General features: G+C 42.9%; 1 protein-coding gene across 4 annotated transcripts in view; it reads left to right on the top strand.

Annotated features, from left to right (window-relative positions):
- The window catches only part of vti1a (vesicle transport through interaction with t-SNAREs 1A), a 127,436-nt gene extending 111,433 nt beyond the window's left edge, over nucleotides 1-16,003 (top strand). For all 4 annotated transcript variants that reach the window (XM_067245202.1, XM_067245205.1, XM_067245199.1 and 1 more), the window contains one exon: nucleotides 13,192-16,003. In XM_067245202.1, the coding sequence (XP_067101303.1) occupies nucleotides 13,192-13,285 (94 nt within the window). In that variant the 3' untranslated portion in view covers nucleotides 13,286-16,003. The remainder of the gene's footprint in view (nucleotides 1-13,191) is intronic.
- Nucleotides 16,004-16,540: the final 537 nt, after the last annotated feature.

Here is a 16,540-nt window from a genome sequence, read left to right as displayed (position 1 = left end):
TCAATTCAGTTTTGAGGGGTGTGTATCGGTGTGTACAGTGCCCCTCCTTATGACACTATACTCACAATAGCAAGTAAACGATACAGGATCTGATGTTTGCTCAGTGGAGGCTGACACCTCAAGTCTAAAAACCTCTCTTTACATACCTCAATGGTAGCAGTGGTAGTAGACGTTTTATGGTGTCAGTTCAGTTGTGTGCCTAAACGCCCCCCAAAAATCTTAACAATACATACCAATTGCTTTCTTCTATGAAAGTGGTCTTGCTCACAGGCACATGTACCCACTTGTTTTAAATCACTCCTGGTTTTGATCATTTAAGTAGACCTATTGTGTTTGCCAACTTCAGTAGCAAAAATAAAGAAGATTTCTCATTGAATAGTAAACAACCACAAGCTCTGAAGTCGCAAGTCACTTGGCTCTTGGCCAGACAGGTAATTTTCTTTCTAGCCAACTCTGGACGCCCGATTTTGCTGATGGCCTGTCTGAGCATTGCTGTCATGGATTACATACCAGGGGCACCATTTTCCTCCCGGAGACAGACAAGCCAAAGGATCTGATTGGCCAGTTGCCAGGGCACGCTCACAAAGGCTCCTTTGACAGCAGGTCAGTTGGTTAACCAAGCAGTCGAGGAAAAAAAAACTAAACTCTTTGCCATTTCCCCACCCATCTTGCTTCTTTCTATTCACCAAAGGGAGGCATCTTTATGTCCAAAAAAGAACTTGGGAAGTGTTGTTTGTAGTCATTTCTGTATTTTTTGGTTTCTTTACTTATTATAATATTATTTTAAAAAAATGTAGAAGAATCAGAAGGGAGGAAGAGATGAATTAGTGCCTCAGAGGGCCTTTACTCATGTTTGGAATGTGTTGGCTGCTTGTCAACAAACATGGATCTGAGCTTTTGCTTTTAGAGTTCAAGGGTAAGCTTGACCCTATGCTGCATGTTTTATGTGTGGGCCTACATTCACTTGGCTTTGTTGTAACACCCTCAGATGGGTCTCGCATGGTGCTCATTAAAAAATATATTTCATTTTTCTTACAATAATCTTATGTCAGTGTTGATAATTGTTTTTTGTTTTCTTTCCACGTTAATAATGTATTTCTTTTGGAAATGGAGATGGCTCAAGGACATATCCGTGCTCCTTTTGGAGTCTTGTGATGGAGTAACCTAGAATAAGATGGTAACCTAGCGTGACCTTTTCTGTACTGCTTTTCAAAGTTAATGTAGCACAGTGCTGATTCACCCTCTTAGCACTTTACACCAACTGCCAGAAATTGCAGTGGTACATTGTGTCAACTGCGTTGTTTGACACAATTTAACCCATAATCCCAAATCAGAGCTCTCAACCACATTTTTGTAGCGACGATACAACGCAGCTGATAGAATTGCTCTGTAAACGCCACTGTTTTGACGGGCCCCCTTCCTCGTTATATCCTCCCTGTTGGAGAAGAAGTCTGGGACAGCCTTTCTGTTGCTGCTTTGCTTGCACAGATTCTCCCCTGTGTACCCGCCACTTTGCATATGTTTGATCTTTAAATGCTGCATTGTGAACTGACGTGAGGTAGCCCTTCACTGACCTGGGAGGTATTTTCTAGTTTGATCAAGGGACAGCAGTTTTAATGTATTGAAGCACAGGGCCTCCCTAAGCACCTGGACTGGGTGGGAGACAGAGGGCAAATACAGCAAGCATCCAGCAGTCGGCCAGTATAGAAGGGTTGATTATTAGAGTATCTATCGGTCACTGAGGCCAGAGGGGATGCTGCTGACCCTGCATGGATGGTCAGAGTCAGACTTTGTTAATAAAATAGGTTTGACAGGTGCCTTAGTTTGTATTGATAGTAAACAATTTGGTTTTATTAACATATTCTGAACCTTGCATGGTTAGTGCTATTTATAAATACACAATTTTCTTACCACGTGTGAATTTCTCAACAGAAACAAAATGTTTTTTTCTCAATAAACACCTAACCTGGCAGTGTATGATCCTATGGACACGGTATTACCTGTAATCCTCAGCGCTCCTCTCAAACTCCAGTCATCATCCTGCCTCAGCCCCCGCCTTCCTTCCTCCCCCAGCGTTTCCTTGGCTGCAGAGGCAGGGGAAGTGCCCCAGTCAGCAAAACCTTGGTTACATCAATGTTGCTGAGATGACCCAATAGATTGCTGACAGGAACACCACATTGAGAAACCAAGAGACAGAGGCAGGAAGAACCAGCACCAGGGCACAAGTTTGTGTTTATACTCTGGGGAACTCCATTCCCCTTTTCAAGGAGTTGCTAGAGCCCTGCTCCAAAGTTGAAGCCAAATCGCTTTCCTGATCAAACCTCATTGAACACCCAATATTGTAAGCCCATCTAACCTCTCTTTGCCCTTCTTCGTCTTTTCCCTTCCTCTCTCTGTCTATTGCTCGCTCACTCTCTCTCTGTCGTCTCCCCTTCCCATGTCTATCATTCTTCGGGTGGATATTCTTTTACTCTCAGTTCGGAGCAGCAGTGGTCACTGACACACACACACAAACCCCCCAAAAAATTAATTCTGCTATTGTATTAATAATTGATGCTCGTTCCCCCATGAATTTTCTATACGAGTCCTCGGTCAGACTCTGATGTGCTGAATGCACAGGGGTAGCAATGGAAGGCAGATTATCTGAGGGAGGGACTTAACCCATAGTACACAGTCAGTGTCAGGTCTAAACAGTTTGGGAGATGAAGACAGACCATGGCCAACCGGCGTTTATTTCCAACGGCTTAAACGGTGTGACTGTAATGTTGTGTAACATTGTGTAGCACAGCAGTGAGGTGGACGTGTCTAAGGCATGTCAAACATGCCTCCTTGAACACCATTGTAGTCCATCATTAACATACTGAAAATACCAATTTTCCAGGCATCAGAGTGCAACTACAGATAGTCTCCTTTCTTTTGTTTAAAAGAGGAAGTCCCCCATACAGCCCCAATGGCTCATCAACTTATGTGCCTCACGCCTACTTGACAAGGGTACAAGAGGGAACGTACCCTCTATATAATTGTTTCAGAAGTGGAGGAAAAGATAGTGTAAATTACACAAACAAATGAGTTTATGTAGACACACCCCCACCCTCCTCTATCTTTGTCTCTCTCTACCTCTGTCTCCTTCTATATTTATCTCTGTCTCCATCTATATTTATCTGTGCCTTTATTCTCTCTCTGTCACTCATTCTCCCATAGCAAAGCCGCTCTGACCTAGAGTGGCTGCAGGCCCTGATTTGTAGTGTACAGAACAGAGTCTATTGATTCTAGCCTCCAGGGCACAAAGCAAATGAACTCAGAGCAACAAGTCAATAACTGTTATTGCAACAAATCCGCCGCACTGGTGCCCCCCTCCCACATCCATGCACCCACACACTCTAAAGAAATTTGCGTTGGGGAGGGAAGAATAGAAAGAATACCAATCATGAGTTAATCTGTGTCACTCAAAGCTTCTATCCCATTACCCCTCTCCGATCTCTATTATCATTATCCTGCTATCTGTGTGCCCCCTTCCCTCTATCTCTATGACCCTTCTTTTTCTCACTCTCCTCCACTCTCTCTTTCTCTGTCTGTCTCTCTTTCTAAATATACATATACTGTATATAGTATATATGTATATATATATATAACTCTGGAACATTTGAAAGACTGCTGCACCTTTTTCTTTCATTTCTAAAAAATGTGCTCAGGTGAGAGAGAAACCACCCAGCCCAACAAAATTGTCACCTGTACTACAATAGTGCTACTGCCGGCCTTGCGCCATCCGAAAACCATAGCCCTCAAGGTTTGGAGTGTGTAGGTCCGGTGTGTTTGAAGGGGGTGGGGAGGAAATAGGGGGATAATGTCATCTTCCAACCCAACGTTTGACACAACGTTTGACACTACATTTGAAAGACCGCTGCACCTTTTTCTTTCATTTTCAAAAAAGTTGAGAAGGACAATTTGAGTGAGGAACAGAAGGGTAAAATGCGAATTTTACCCTTTTGTTAGCGGTCTTTCAAACATTTGTGTGAATGTGGGATGTACAGGCATGCAAACTCCCCTTTTTGAAAACAAAAAGGGGAGTTTGTGGCCTTGGCCAACACAGCATTTTACCCATGCTTCGCAACTTTACAACTGGCTCTCTGGAACCAATCGTCACTAATGCCTAAACCTCACAGCCAATCAGGGGCAAAGTTGGGAGAGGTTTTCTACATTCATCTAGCCTCTTTATTTTGCTCTCAAAGTGCACTAGATTGGTGTGTTTAACTAATTTAAGAAATGTTCTTCCGGGGGAGCATGCCCCCAGACCCCCCTAGAGGGTCGGGCGTTCGCTGTATCATTTACCCCTGACCTGTTTGCATGCCTGGATGTAGGAATGTTACATTTCCCAGCTCGCCATGACATCATTTGTACCAAAATGGGCATGGGGGCATGGTCGAGAGTGTCAGTCAAAATCAAGCGGCACAGTGCTTGTTTGGAGTCCAATGAACAAAATATCGTATACACGTGGTCCACTTGGACACCTTGATGTGGCACATCTCTGCTCCTGGCTGCCCTTGAAGGAAGGACAACAGGATGAGAAAATGCAGTGAACAAATTTCTTCTGCAGACACTCCCTGAATGTTTGTGTCATGCTGATAGACAAATCAATGTTTCTTCTTCATGTCTATTGTATGCAATTACCTTGGCTCAGCATATTATCCTTTTATATAAAAAAATGCATAACTAATCAGAGAGAAGCTCTAGATGGGTCACTGAGAGGATATGGAGACTGATAGGATATGGTACCATACTGTACAGAATCCCCGTCTGAGACAATACGCATTCAGTCAATGCTGTCAATGTCCCGAGTTTTAATAGAATATTTAGGTGTATGAAAATGAGCAATCCGTGGTAGGTGTTGAACCTTAGGTTGTGTTCACCTCGCATAGTTAGTCTTTTACATCCTGTTGCTGTTCACACAACACCTTTTTTACTTTCAGGCACCTGACTGGTTATAGGGACCAGCCAAATTAGTAAACTATGCAATTATTTCACCCACATAGTGGATCTGCTGACTTCCGAATTGATTGCAAGAGCAAGATACCAAATTATTTTCATTTTATGAGCATTAGACAATTGTGTTAGACTATACACTAGAGCGTTAGAAACAGTAGTACACTGGAGCTGTGAGGTTCTTTGTTCTCAGTCAACCAATAGTTATTTTACATGGACACACCACTCGCACGTCACCACTTTCCTCATTTTCACAAGACACATCTTGATGCAACATGCATACACTGATACAGACTCACACACATACCATGTGCTCACACAAAACTTGTCTGACTCATTCAAATTTCCCTGCCTGCCGGCCACACTGGCACAGTGGATCAGTGACCTGAAGGTCGTGAGGTCAATGTTAAGGCTGGGCTTGCAGCCCTGCAGCATATTGACATGACCTTTGACCTTATTTCTCGCGTAGGCATATTTCCATACCAAAATGAACTCCTTCTCACCTTTGCCATGTGAACATATACAGACTTTTACTAAGTACTCTAACTATGTAAACAGAAGATGACAAAAGAAACCCAAATTGAGCACCCAACCATTTTTGTTAGTGGCTATGGGCACCTTTTTTTTAAGCAGTCGGAATTAGATGTATATATTTACATTACATTTTACATGTATGCAATTAGCAGACTATTTTATCCAAAGCGACTTCCAAGAGAGAGCTTTACAAAAGAGCATAGGTCACTGATCATAACGAGATAGCCCCAAACATTGCGAGCAGCCAAAACACGAAGCATACATTGTGAAAAACCATGTATATGGAAGGCTTCTCTTTTTTCTGAAAGAACTAGATTGAAAGAACCATTCTGCTAATAGTCCTGGCATTGCTTCCACAGGTTGAGGAACAGCCTGTAAAGTGTCTTCCATATATCCCCACCGCCACCACCCCCTCATCTCCCAAACCACTCCACAACTCTTGTGCTTTGCCGTGGCAAGGACGGTCGAGGTATTGTACCGTCTGGCAGTACTGTTACCACTCTTTCATACCTGATTGAAGTGACAGTAACATGAAGCCATTGGGTGTTTTTTGCACTTTATTTACTTGTACTTGTTTTCCACTTTGTGGAGCATGCATTGTCTGTATACCACGTATCGACATACAAGTGCTTTCAATAAGGTTAACTTCTGTAGGGAACATTGCTTGTCTGCTTTCGCAATATCACTTGCTGTGTTAACAGATCTGTTGACAATGCCAGTGACACCAGACTGTTACAGTCTTTTGTTTATGGCTATTGCAGAAGTGACAGGTGACCAGCGAACATACCTGTAAGGATTTTTAAGAATGATATACATTGTATGAGAGACATTATAGAAAAGGCTTTCCTATCCTCTAACTGATTCTGTCGATGCGCTTGAGAGAAAGAGCAATACATCAAAATCATCTTGGATACTCAGGATGCTGAAAGAAGCCTCAGGGAGTTTGAAACTAATATTTTGAGACTTTTCTTTTAAAACTCCAAACAAACACAAAAGCAGCCTCCATGCCGTTTAATAAAAAGATGCAGACATAAACAAAAATGGCCTAGTTACCTATCTGTAGCCTCAATTACTTTTAGGCAGTTTCTTTCTAATTTGAAATAAGAATAATTATGGATCAGTAAAATAAGTTAGCTTGCCATGAAGCCAATGTGAAATTCTGTGTTGTTTGTGAAAGATAATTTTCGATACTCTAGTAGTCAGTGAGCAATGGACTTGCACCCAACTTTTGGTTGGTATCAAATTATCATCCTGGTTAAGTTCACTGCCTGTAGCATTGTCAAAGCATGTTAAGAACAATCGGAGTATATTTTACGGGAAAGCAGTTCTACAACTTTTTGTTGTTGTTAAGATGATTAGTATGTTCATGAAAGAATTGAACACATATCGTTGTGAAATGTCTAGCTTTCTTTTCTCTCTGTCTCTCTGTGTGCCAGGTATTGTGTGACAGAAACACAGCACGTAGGCGTCATAACCAGTCCCCCGGGTCTGCCCTCCACTCCCATAGCATCCCAGCTCAGCTTCTCTTTTTGTCACTCCCACCCACCCCATGCTTGGTGAAAGCGAGCGGCCAGCGCACAAAAATGATTCATGTCCTTTAATGAGATTTCAATGCTGAACAAACAATAAAAATGTATGTGCATCATAGTTTTCGAGGCCTATGGTTCTGCGGCTCGTGTTACGTCCTTTTTAGCGAGGCCGGTAACAAGATCCGCAGCTGGCCCAGGCTCTTGGAATGTGGTCGAGAGTTTTTTGTGTTCAGAAATCTTAGCAGCGAGGCTAAATTGTAAGGAAAGTAATTTATTGGAAGCGTAGGAGACAGCATGCTATTCAACGTCAACCTGGAGGCTGCTGTGGTTCCCTCCCTCTGCTACGGTCACCTTTCTGTCACAACGAACTTCTATTGGAGTCAGGCACTTGAGGTACCCTGCAGGAAGATTGTTTTTCCAGTTAGGGTCCAATTCACTCTCATCTCATTACCTATATAATCCCATGTCCTTGGAATTTTGAACCTCACTGAAACTTTGTTCAGATTTGTGTCCTTTGTGTCCAAAATTGTCTCTGATATTTGTTCCATCCTACATTCTTCGACATCAAATCAAGTTTCCCTTTGGTAATATTTCCTACACGGAAGGGGCAGGAAAAGAGACTTATCCATCCTTCACTCGCTTGTTGGGGAGAGAAAATAAGGGGAGAAACAAGGGGTGTAAAGGATGTAAAGAGTAAGGCAGGGCGAGAGAGAGGTAAGTAAGAAGGGAGAGGAATAATCAAGAGAGAGAACAAGGTAAATGGGGCGATGGAGGGGACAGAAGTAAGGGAGAGGGAAAAGGTACGAGACACAGGAGGGGGAGAGAGCTACCGGGCTGGCTGGCTGCCATGGAGGAGAGTGATCCGGGTATCTATAAAAATAAGACAAAATCTCAGAAAGCCACCGGTACACATCACATCGGGGGTAGGATTCTGCAGCTGCCTAAAAACGCTCCAGGCAAAAGTTATTCAAAATACCATAAAGAGTTGAAAACAAGGTATTCTCTCCATCCATTCATTCAGCCCCCCACCCCACCTTTCATATTTATTTTTTATTTATTTTTATTTTTAACATTTTTATAAACACAAATGCACAGCATACACGCTTAAACCCCTGCTCTTCCCTTTGTCTATGTTCCTCTTTTCCCCCTCCATCTCCCCTTCTCCCAATATCCTCTCCTCTCTCCCTCCTTAACCCATCCTGATCTCCCTCCCTCTGCCCTCCAACACATCTTACAGGAGATGTGCAAGCTAACCTGCTGCTGGCCAGGATTGTGAGCTGACAAATAAAAGATTTATGAACTTGTAGAGGCCTGGTTCTGCTCTTATGAGTCTAGGCAAAGCTAGTAAAAAAAGAAAAATAGGATGGGCCCTGATATTGTACCTAAAAGAACTCACTTTTCTCTGTCATGCATTGTGTTGTGTTTACCAATGTACTGAATAGATCACAAACAGCTTTTGGGGAAATACAGTTGAAGCTTGAATGAAGCATGGGGATTAGGACTGCAGCACTGACAGGTGTCCAATCAGTTGGAAAGACATTCCTTACAATATAGACAAGATACAACATGAAGTTTTGTATAATCATATTACAGTTAGGGTTACTTTTTTTTTTAGATAATTTCATTTAGTTTTGTCTTGGTTATTTTTTCACTCAGATTCTTTGATGTTGACACTGGTTGATTGCACAGTAATTAAGAGAATAAACCCTGTGCACATACATGCATGGTCCATAGAGAAATGCCTGCCTGCATCATATTCATACCAAAGTACTTGGTGTACTAGTCAGGATTAGATTTTTATTGCAATAATTCACTCATCCAAGGTGAACGGTCCCCAGAGAAGAAGAAGATCACGCCTTGCTAGTCCCTGGCCAAAATAAGTTGTGAAGTGCTGATCCCCAACCCTATTCAGGTCCAAAAGAAAGTTGCTCAGTTCATAAACAGTCCCTTACAGAGCTGTTTTATAGTTTTTAAACAAATATTTAATGGTTCTAGCAGTATTTGCAATTTTTGCATAAAATTCATTCAGCAAAGGCTTTTCTCCAAAGCGAATTACAGATGATGCATGTAGAAAGTACATCTGAAAATTAAGGGTCAGAGGTGCATAGTTCTAAAAGTATTTCAGTGGTCGGAGTCAAGAAACGGTTTGTATTTAACAGTCACAGTGCAAAATTATCACATCTCAGCTACTTTTGTGTATGGTTGTGTATACTGTATTATATGAAATTGTACGACTCTTTTCAAAAAGCTTTTTTTGCTCAAACTCAATTCACTGCTCTTCCATAACCCCATTTACAAAGACTGCTTTGACTTGTAGGCATGTGTGTGTGCTCAGTAGAGGGTGTGCAGGCACCATAATAAAACATTTATTTGTATTAGTTTATGATCACAAGAGCACGTGTTAGTCACGGCTTGGGCCCCCCAGCTTTGCAGTGCTGTGTCCATCACTCAAACCATTTGTGAACACATTGATCGTTCTGGCGCACCTCCCTCTCTCTTTTACTCCCTCATTTCCCCTCCCTCGTTCCTTCAGTTTTCTCCTCCTCTACCTCTCTCCCGTGCTGCATATTCCCAGGATTTAGAGGAAAGAGACCCATAACGGGTCAGACAGCGATTGATTTTTGTTTTATTGGCCTAGTAGTAGAAAGAGGGGGGTGGGGGGAAAAGGGGGGCTGTGGGAGCAGGTTGGTTTTTTGAGGTCTGTGTGCATGTGTTCATGTTTGTGTGTCTGTCCACCCCAGAAACCATCATAAAGTGTGTGTTTGTGCATGTGTTCTCCCTTGAGGGCGGAGGGGGTGTTAGGGCACTCAGGGGTTCGAGCGCAAGGGGGCTGGACCCCCACCATGTACACACACGCACACAGACACAACATAGAGGTGTATCCCTGGCCTCATTAGGTCTGGTAATAAGGGTGCACTGCAAAAAAAACACTGAGGGAGAGGAAAGACGGAGAGGGAGAAGGAGAGAAAAAAGCTAGAGATTTTAAATTTTAATAACACTGGTACGATTTTGTAAATCTTTCCTGACAGAAAAGTCCTCATTATTTTCATCTGTCTCTGAGGAGGCTCTCCTCCAGCTCTCCTTCCCCGGGTAAATGGACTCTTCGAGGGTTTTTGCTCTTCTTTTTTTGTCTCTCTTTTTCTCTCTCTCCCTCCCTCCCTCTCCCTCCCTCTGTCTCTCCCTCTATCTCTGTCTTGTTTCTTCCTCTCTTCACTTTTTCCTGCACTCTCACAATTTCGATCTATTTATGTATCTTACCTCTATCACATATATGCCAAATGTGTATCAATGTGTGTGTGTGTGTGTGTTTGGGGGGAGGTAGAATGACAAAGAAGGAAAAAGATTGAAGGGGGGGATCACAGCAGGCCTCTTGAGAAGGTGCAGCAAAAGGTGAAGCTTATCCCAAGCCTTCAGGAACCACTCACTCCTTCCCCTCATTCACCCCGCCCCTCCTATTCTTTCTCTCATGTCAAGTGTCAAGCACAGAGGATGGATCCGGTTTGATAAGTTCTGTTCTGTCTGGCAAGGTTGTCAAAGGTGGGATCTACCGTATGCTGGAAGATATCATGTTTTTTCTCTGGTCCAGGTTCTGTTTGTAAGCTTGATTCAGATTTAAATGTCACTGTTGAACTTAGCACGTTTTAATGAACACAGGCAGTGAGTGTTCCTGGCTGAGATGCTGATAGGAATCACTTTCTAGAACTAAGTAGGATATACACTGTCTATGAGGTATTTTGTATCAAATCAACAAATAATAATTTTCGAATTAACTGGATGATGAAAAACAAGAATATCACGGCTTATTTTCTGACCCAAGATCTGTTTAAAATGTCCGAGACGTTGATTAGAGATGGATTTCTAATGTTCCTGCAATTACTGTGAACATTGCGTGAGTGACCACTTTTTGGTGACTTTGTTGTTGTTGTTTTACAGTATTTTCTTTTCTTACTTCTGCCTTACTCTGTCCCTCTCACTCTCTTTTCATTTGCCCTCTGTCTTTGGGGGTGGGGTGTGTATGGATGGGTGGGTTGTGTGTGTGGGGGACAGGGGGCTGTCGGGGGGGAGGGGAGGGGATAACACACATCAGCGGCTGTTGGAGGAGGGCAGGGATAACACTTTTTTTGCGTGTCACAGACACTGTTCCTTAAATGGATTTCAGTGTGGCTCAAGTGAATTATGATGCTGGACTTAATCTCTGTCCCCTCCTTTCCATTTTTGTGGGGTGTTCTCCTCAACCCCCATTTCCTCGAGCAAGCACAGGTTTGGAGGACAGTTTTCTGTGTGTGTGTGCGTGCGTGCGTGCGTGTGTTTTTGTGTGTGTGTTTTTTCCCCTGTATAAATGTTGTATATGTTTTGGTCCTCTCTTTTTGTTGAGGGTATTGTTATTTGAGGCCTTAAGCGAAGGGATATTTCCCACACAGTACCCAAGTTAACCAACTAAAAAAGGTGAATTCTCTCAATTGAACCTACAGCTACTGTACCCTAGAAGAACCACTACGCTACTAAATCTGTGTTTCCTTTATTACTATTGCCTTAGATCACTTTTCTGACAAGAGTAAGTCTTTGTCAGATACATAAACACCCACACCCACATACATGCTCTGCCTCCTCCTTCCACTGCTGTAAAAATCACTAACAGCACCCCATCCCCCTCCCCCTCCAAAACAACACACACATACATGCTAGGGACTCCATTGGGCTTTGGTGGGTAAATAATCATGCTAAATAATGAATGGCAATTAAAGGGTGACATGGGGGAGATGCGGCCTTGCTAAACACGTTCTGATTAATGTTCTCCAAGCTTTACTCTTGCCATCGCCTCTGCATTATGCAAACGCCGAGGCGCCATCGCCCAATTGGGAGCGGGCTCCCTCGCCAGCGAAGCAGACTCGCCATTTCTTTGAGCGCCGCCATCTGATAAACACAGTGGATTCTGGGAGCATGTCAGAGCTATGCAGCTATGTCATAAACATCTCAACCCACTGACGTATAGGCCTGCTAATGTATAACAATGTGTACGCTCGCTTGCTTCTGAAGTACATACCGACGGAGGAAACATCAAACTCAGAAAGGCAGCAGAGCTTTGCTCAAAGTCAACATACTCAAACACAGAATGTAAATGCAACACATACAAGCAGTCTTGATACAAGCATTTCACCGGCACTCAGTGTTCAGCGTGCTGACTCAGTCTTTCAGTGCTGAGCCGTTTACAGGCAGAGTGGGGTAGCCTCCATCCTAGGGGCCCCTGATTCTGAGTGTCAGCGTGGGGCTCCCTGCGGCCCGGTCTTGGCCACTGTGGTGGAGCAAGGCTGGTTACGACAGCCCCACAATAACAATACTAGCGGCTGCATATATGGGGCACGTAGGGTAGGGGCATAAAAGGGTGTAAGAGGCGATGGGGAGGGGGGTGAGGGAGCATGCAGTCCCAGAGTTGTAGCTCCACAGCCCCAATGATGAATGGTTGAAGCATGGGCTATTCATCTCCTGCTTAGAGCAGTGGACACTGCCCCCCTCCACCACCCTTCACCCTTCACCACCACCACCACCCAGCCCTCCACATGTCAGCAAATGTGATAATTCTGCCATTTGTCAGAAGCAGTGGACGGTGGGGTGCCAGAGTATGGGGGAGGTGGGGTTTAGGTGTGTTCGGGCAGACAGACTCCAGAGACCAGCGCTGGAGCTAAATGTACACATATACACACACACAAACTGTACTAGTGTACATACTGGTCTTGAACTGTAGCCTCCACTTATGCTTTCTTAATCTCTCTCATCACTAATAAATCCATGTATATAATGTTAAAATGTTTCTCTAACTCTCTCTGTCTGTCCTTCAATCACTTTTGTGTAAGTTAAACGCTTAGGTTTGTTTGGACTCAGTTTGTGTCTTTCAAATGTTTACATCCTACTGTCTTTGCATGTGTGTGAGACAAAACCAAATATCTTTGTATATAGTTCCCATGTTATCCATTAAACATGATAACCTCAGAGTTAAGAGTTGGTCATTTTTGTTGAGCATAAATACATTAATATTTCTTGGTGTATTTTACATGTCTCTCTGGATACAAATTTACGACTGTGAACTCTGGCTAACCCTCCCTCTCTGTCTCCCCCTCTGTCTTATATTTCTTTCTCTTCTTTTTCATAGGATCATCCAGAACCGTATCCTGGTCTTCATCCTTGGTGCCATCATCCTCCTCACCATCATTCTGGCCATCTATTTCAATCTGCGAGGCCACTGATCTCAAAACACTCACACACACCCTCACACACTCATACACACCTTCACACAAACACTTGTGATTAATAGCGACAAAAAGCGTTGCTCCAGCGTAATTAGGACAAATGGCTACCATGAATCACTCTTTCCAGGGCCTGACAGGGCTCTTTCTCTCTTCTTTCTTTCTTTCTTTTTGCTTCTTTCTCTTCTTTCTTTTTTCTCCACTCATTTTCCCTCTCTTACTCTCTTGCTCCTTTGTTTTGTCTCTCCATCTTCTTTCTTTTCTACTTTTAAAGGAGGCACGTGGGGCATACTGACCCTTAGTTTTATTTTGTATATTCTACATATTTTTATGAAAGTTGAAACGATTCACCATTGTCATTCAATGTTCCATGGGGTCAGACTGTCCCGGGTTAGAAGACCTATGGGAATGCAGAACGTATAGCTGTTGTTTATTTGGTACATCCAAATCTGATGTAATATCTGTGCAGTCGTGTGTATAAAAAACATGCTTGCTTAGAACATGTATATGTGTGTGTGTTGCATTGTCTGAAAGCGTCTGCGGAAAACATTCTCTATCAACTTTTTCTGCATCTATGTAGGCGACATCTGTTTACTTTCCATAGATGGCCTATAGACACGGGAACCTATATTATGTTATAATTCAGACTCAAGCTCCAGGCATGAAGCACATTGCTACCAACTTTATAAAACCAAGCCACCCATGTTTTACAGCACAAAGGACAGTGCCTTGATACAAAAGAAGAATGAGTTGGCAGTCAGTAATTTTGTTATTCTGTTTCTACTTAACTAAAGTGATTTAAGTTTTCATCCTCCATGTATATGATATAAACATAATTGATCGGTAAGAACTAGCTGTTGCAATCCTAATCATCACATCTTTTCTCGGGTTGCAGACATATGATGACTTTTGTCTTTTTCTTTTTTTTACATCAAATTATTGACATCAAGAGTATACAAATAACAAAATAACAAATAACTCACATAGATTTAAAGCAAAGTACATGAGGTTTACTTCAAGTTGAGTTACTAAAACTACAACCCTCCTGAGATGTTATGTTTTTCTAAAAGCCCCAACCCTTTGCCCCCTTTGCTCCACTGTCCACACAATGAATGGGATTTCAATATTCTCCAATTCCCTGTTTTCTGAAATAGATTCTCAATTCATTGTTAGCAATATACTGTACTAACTGGCAAATCAGCATATGATGTGTGTTTTCTGTACACATTATTGTTAATTTGGTTACTATTTATTTATGTAAATGTTTGAGAAATTATTGCTTTTTTATTTTTATTAGAGTCTGTGATAGTGGTGTATATTTAGAGAGAATTGTGGGTATTCTAAACTTAACTGAATGCAGACCAGTTATATTTTGTCTCGGAGATCATTGGATACATAATTTGTACCAGGACCATGTTCTTTATCAACATAGAACTGTTCTGTTTTTCAGTCATAGTATTGGTATTTATTTGGAGTTTGGATTTGTAAAATACTGAAAGACTTAACGTTGACATGTTGCATGTGTGTTTTAAAAGTTTAATTCTTATTTTAGGTTCTTTATTAAAATGGGGAGAAAGCAATTCTAGGTGATTATGGTGCAGAGTTCCCTTCAACTCAGTACATAAGAGAGCACACACATAACACACATACATTCTCAGCTACACTTTTCATCTCCCCTTAGCCCCATCCACGTAGACACATACATGCCCGCATAGAGGAACATCATGTTATCTGTCCTCCAACCCCTGGCCCAAGTCTGGCCCAGACAACCTCTTTCTCATCTCCCTCTGTCCGTTTGTCGGTCTACACAGCAGCAGGACGATTAGCTATTCCGTGTCAGAGCTGGGTGGGATCGTCTTATTTTGGAGGCTCAGGGTCCCTGCGGGAGGGCCCTCCGCTCCACGGCCAGTCGGCAGAACCACCAGCAGCACAGCGCACCGCTTCAAAGACCCGAATTAATAGGCAGCAAAATAGTGTGCCACGACTTTACTATGTGGGGGGCTCATCATTAAGTTGGGGTGTAATGAATGAGAGGGTGAGAGAAAGAGACATCATCTTGGAAAAGGAAGGAGTGAAGTAAATTACCTGACAGTTCAACAAATCTCATCTTATAATGACACCTGCGATTGGTTTTCAGCCATATGCTGTTACCCGAGTTTGCATGTGCGAATGTACGTGCACGGAATTGTGGGAGCTTCTAGCATAGATAGGCAGGATGTTGGTACGTAGTTTGGCGTGCATGCGCTCGCTTGTTGGCTTAAATATCTTTGTGTGGGAGTGCGTATTACAGTATCTACCTGTGTACTGGTATGTGTGTACCTACCCCCTTCCCCCCCCCCCCCTTCACCAGCACCATCCTTCTATCCGTCTCACTCTCCTTCTTTCTTCCTCTATCTCTCTCTCTCTATACCTGCTTTTCCTCCACTCACTCTCCCCCTTCCTCCTTTTCTCTCAATTTCTCCTGCTCCCCCCACTCCCAGCCTGTCAGATGAGCCAAGTTGCAGCGCCGGTGGAAGGCAGCGTGGCTGCGCCTCTATTTGAAGTTGTAATGGTGTCAAAAAGTCAGGGTTGACTGACAGCCGTCAGTCCCACAGGGCCTCATTAAACCAGACCCACTTGACAAGGAAATAATTGAGCATCGGCGACAACTCGGGGAGCCCGTTTTTAGATGTATTTATTTTCTTTCATTATTAGTGCTGGCTATTATGTTCATTAAGAAATGGCATTAAACAACTTTCTTTCTTTTTTTTATAAAAGAGGGAGGAGGATATGTGGGAGGGAGGTGGGGGGAAGGAAATAACGATTTGTTTAGAGACCCCTTTTTTATTATTTAAACAGGAGGCCCTGTCATGTGATACCTTGGCAGACGCAGAGGATCATCAGCCAGCTCTCTCTTTCTCTCTCACTCCTTCTCTCTATGTCTCTCTCCATCTTTTGGTTTTTCAACGTATCCCTTTCTTTTCTTCTGTCTCTTCTCTCCCCCTCCACACTCCTATCCGCACTTTTCTCTCCTTCTTTCCCCCCTCCCTTGGAGCAGCGGGTGCCTTTGGAATATGAAATAGATTATTCATTACCCCCTCCTCTCTTTGTGACTGATTTGGTTTTCGATGAGCATCTTGCCGCAGAAAGAGAAAGATGAAACTTGTCAAAAATAGGTTATATCTTATTCCAAGGGGCAACAATAGTAGCAGGTACAGACACTTTTTAATATTTAATTAAGCTGGATGTTAACCCTAATTAGGTGAAAGTGCATGC

This window comes from Osmerus mordax, chromosome 10 (assembly GCF_038355195.1).
Source record: "Osmerus mordax isolate fOsmMor3 chromosome 10, fOsmMor3.pri, whole genome shotgun sequence".
In the NCBI taxonomy this organism is placed as follows: Eukaryota; Metazoa; Chordata; class Actinopteri; order Osmeriformes; family Osmeridae; genus Osmerus; species Osmerus mordax.
This window is presented reverse-complemented; position numbering and strand designations above follow the sequence as displayed.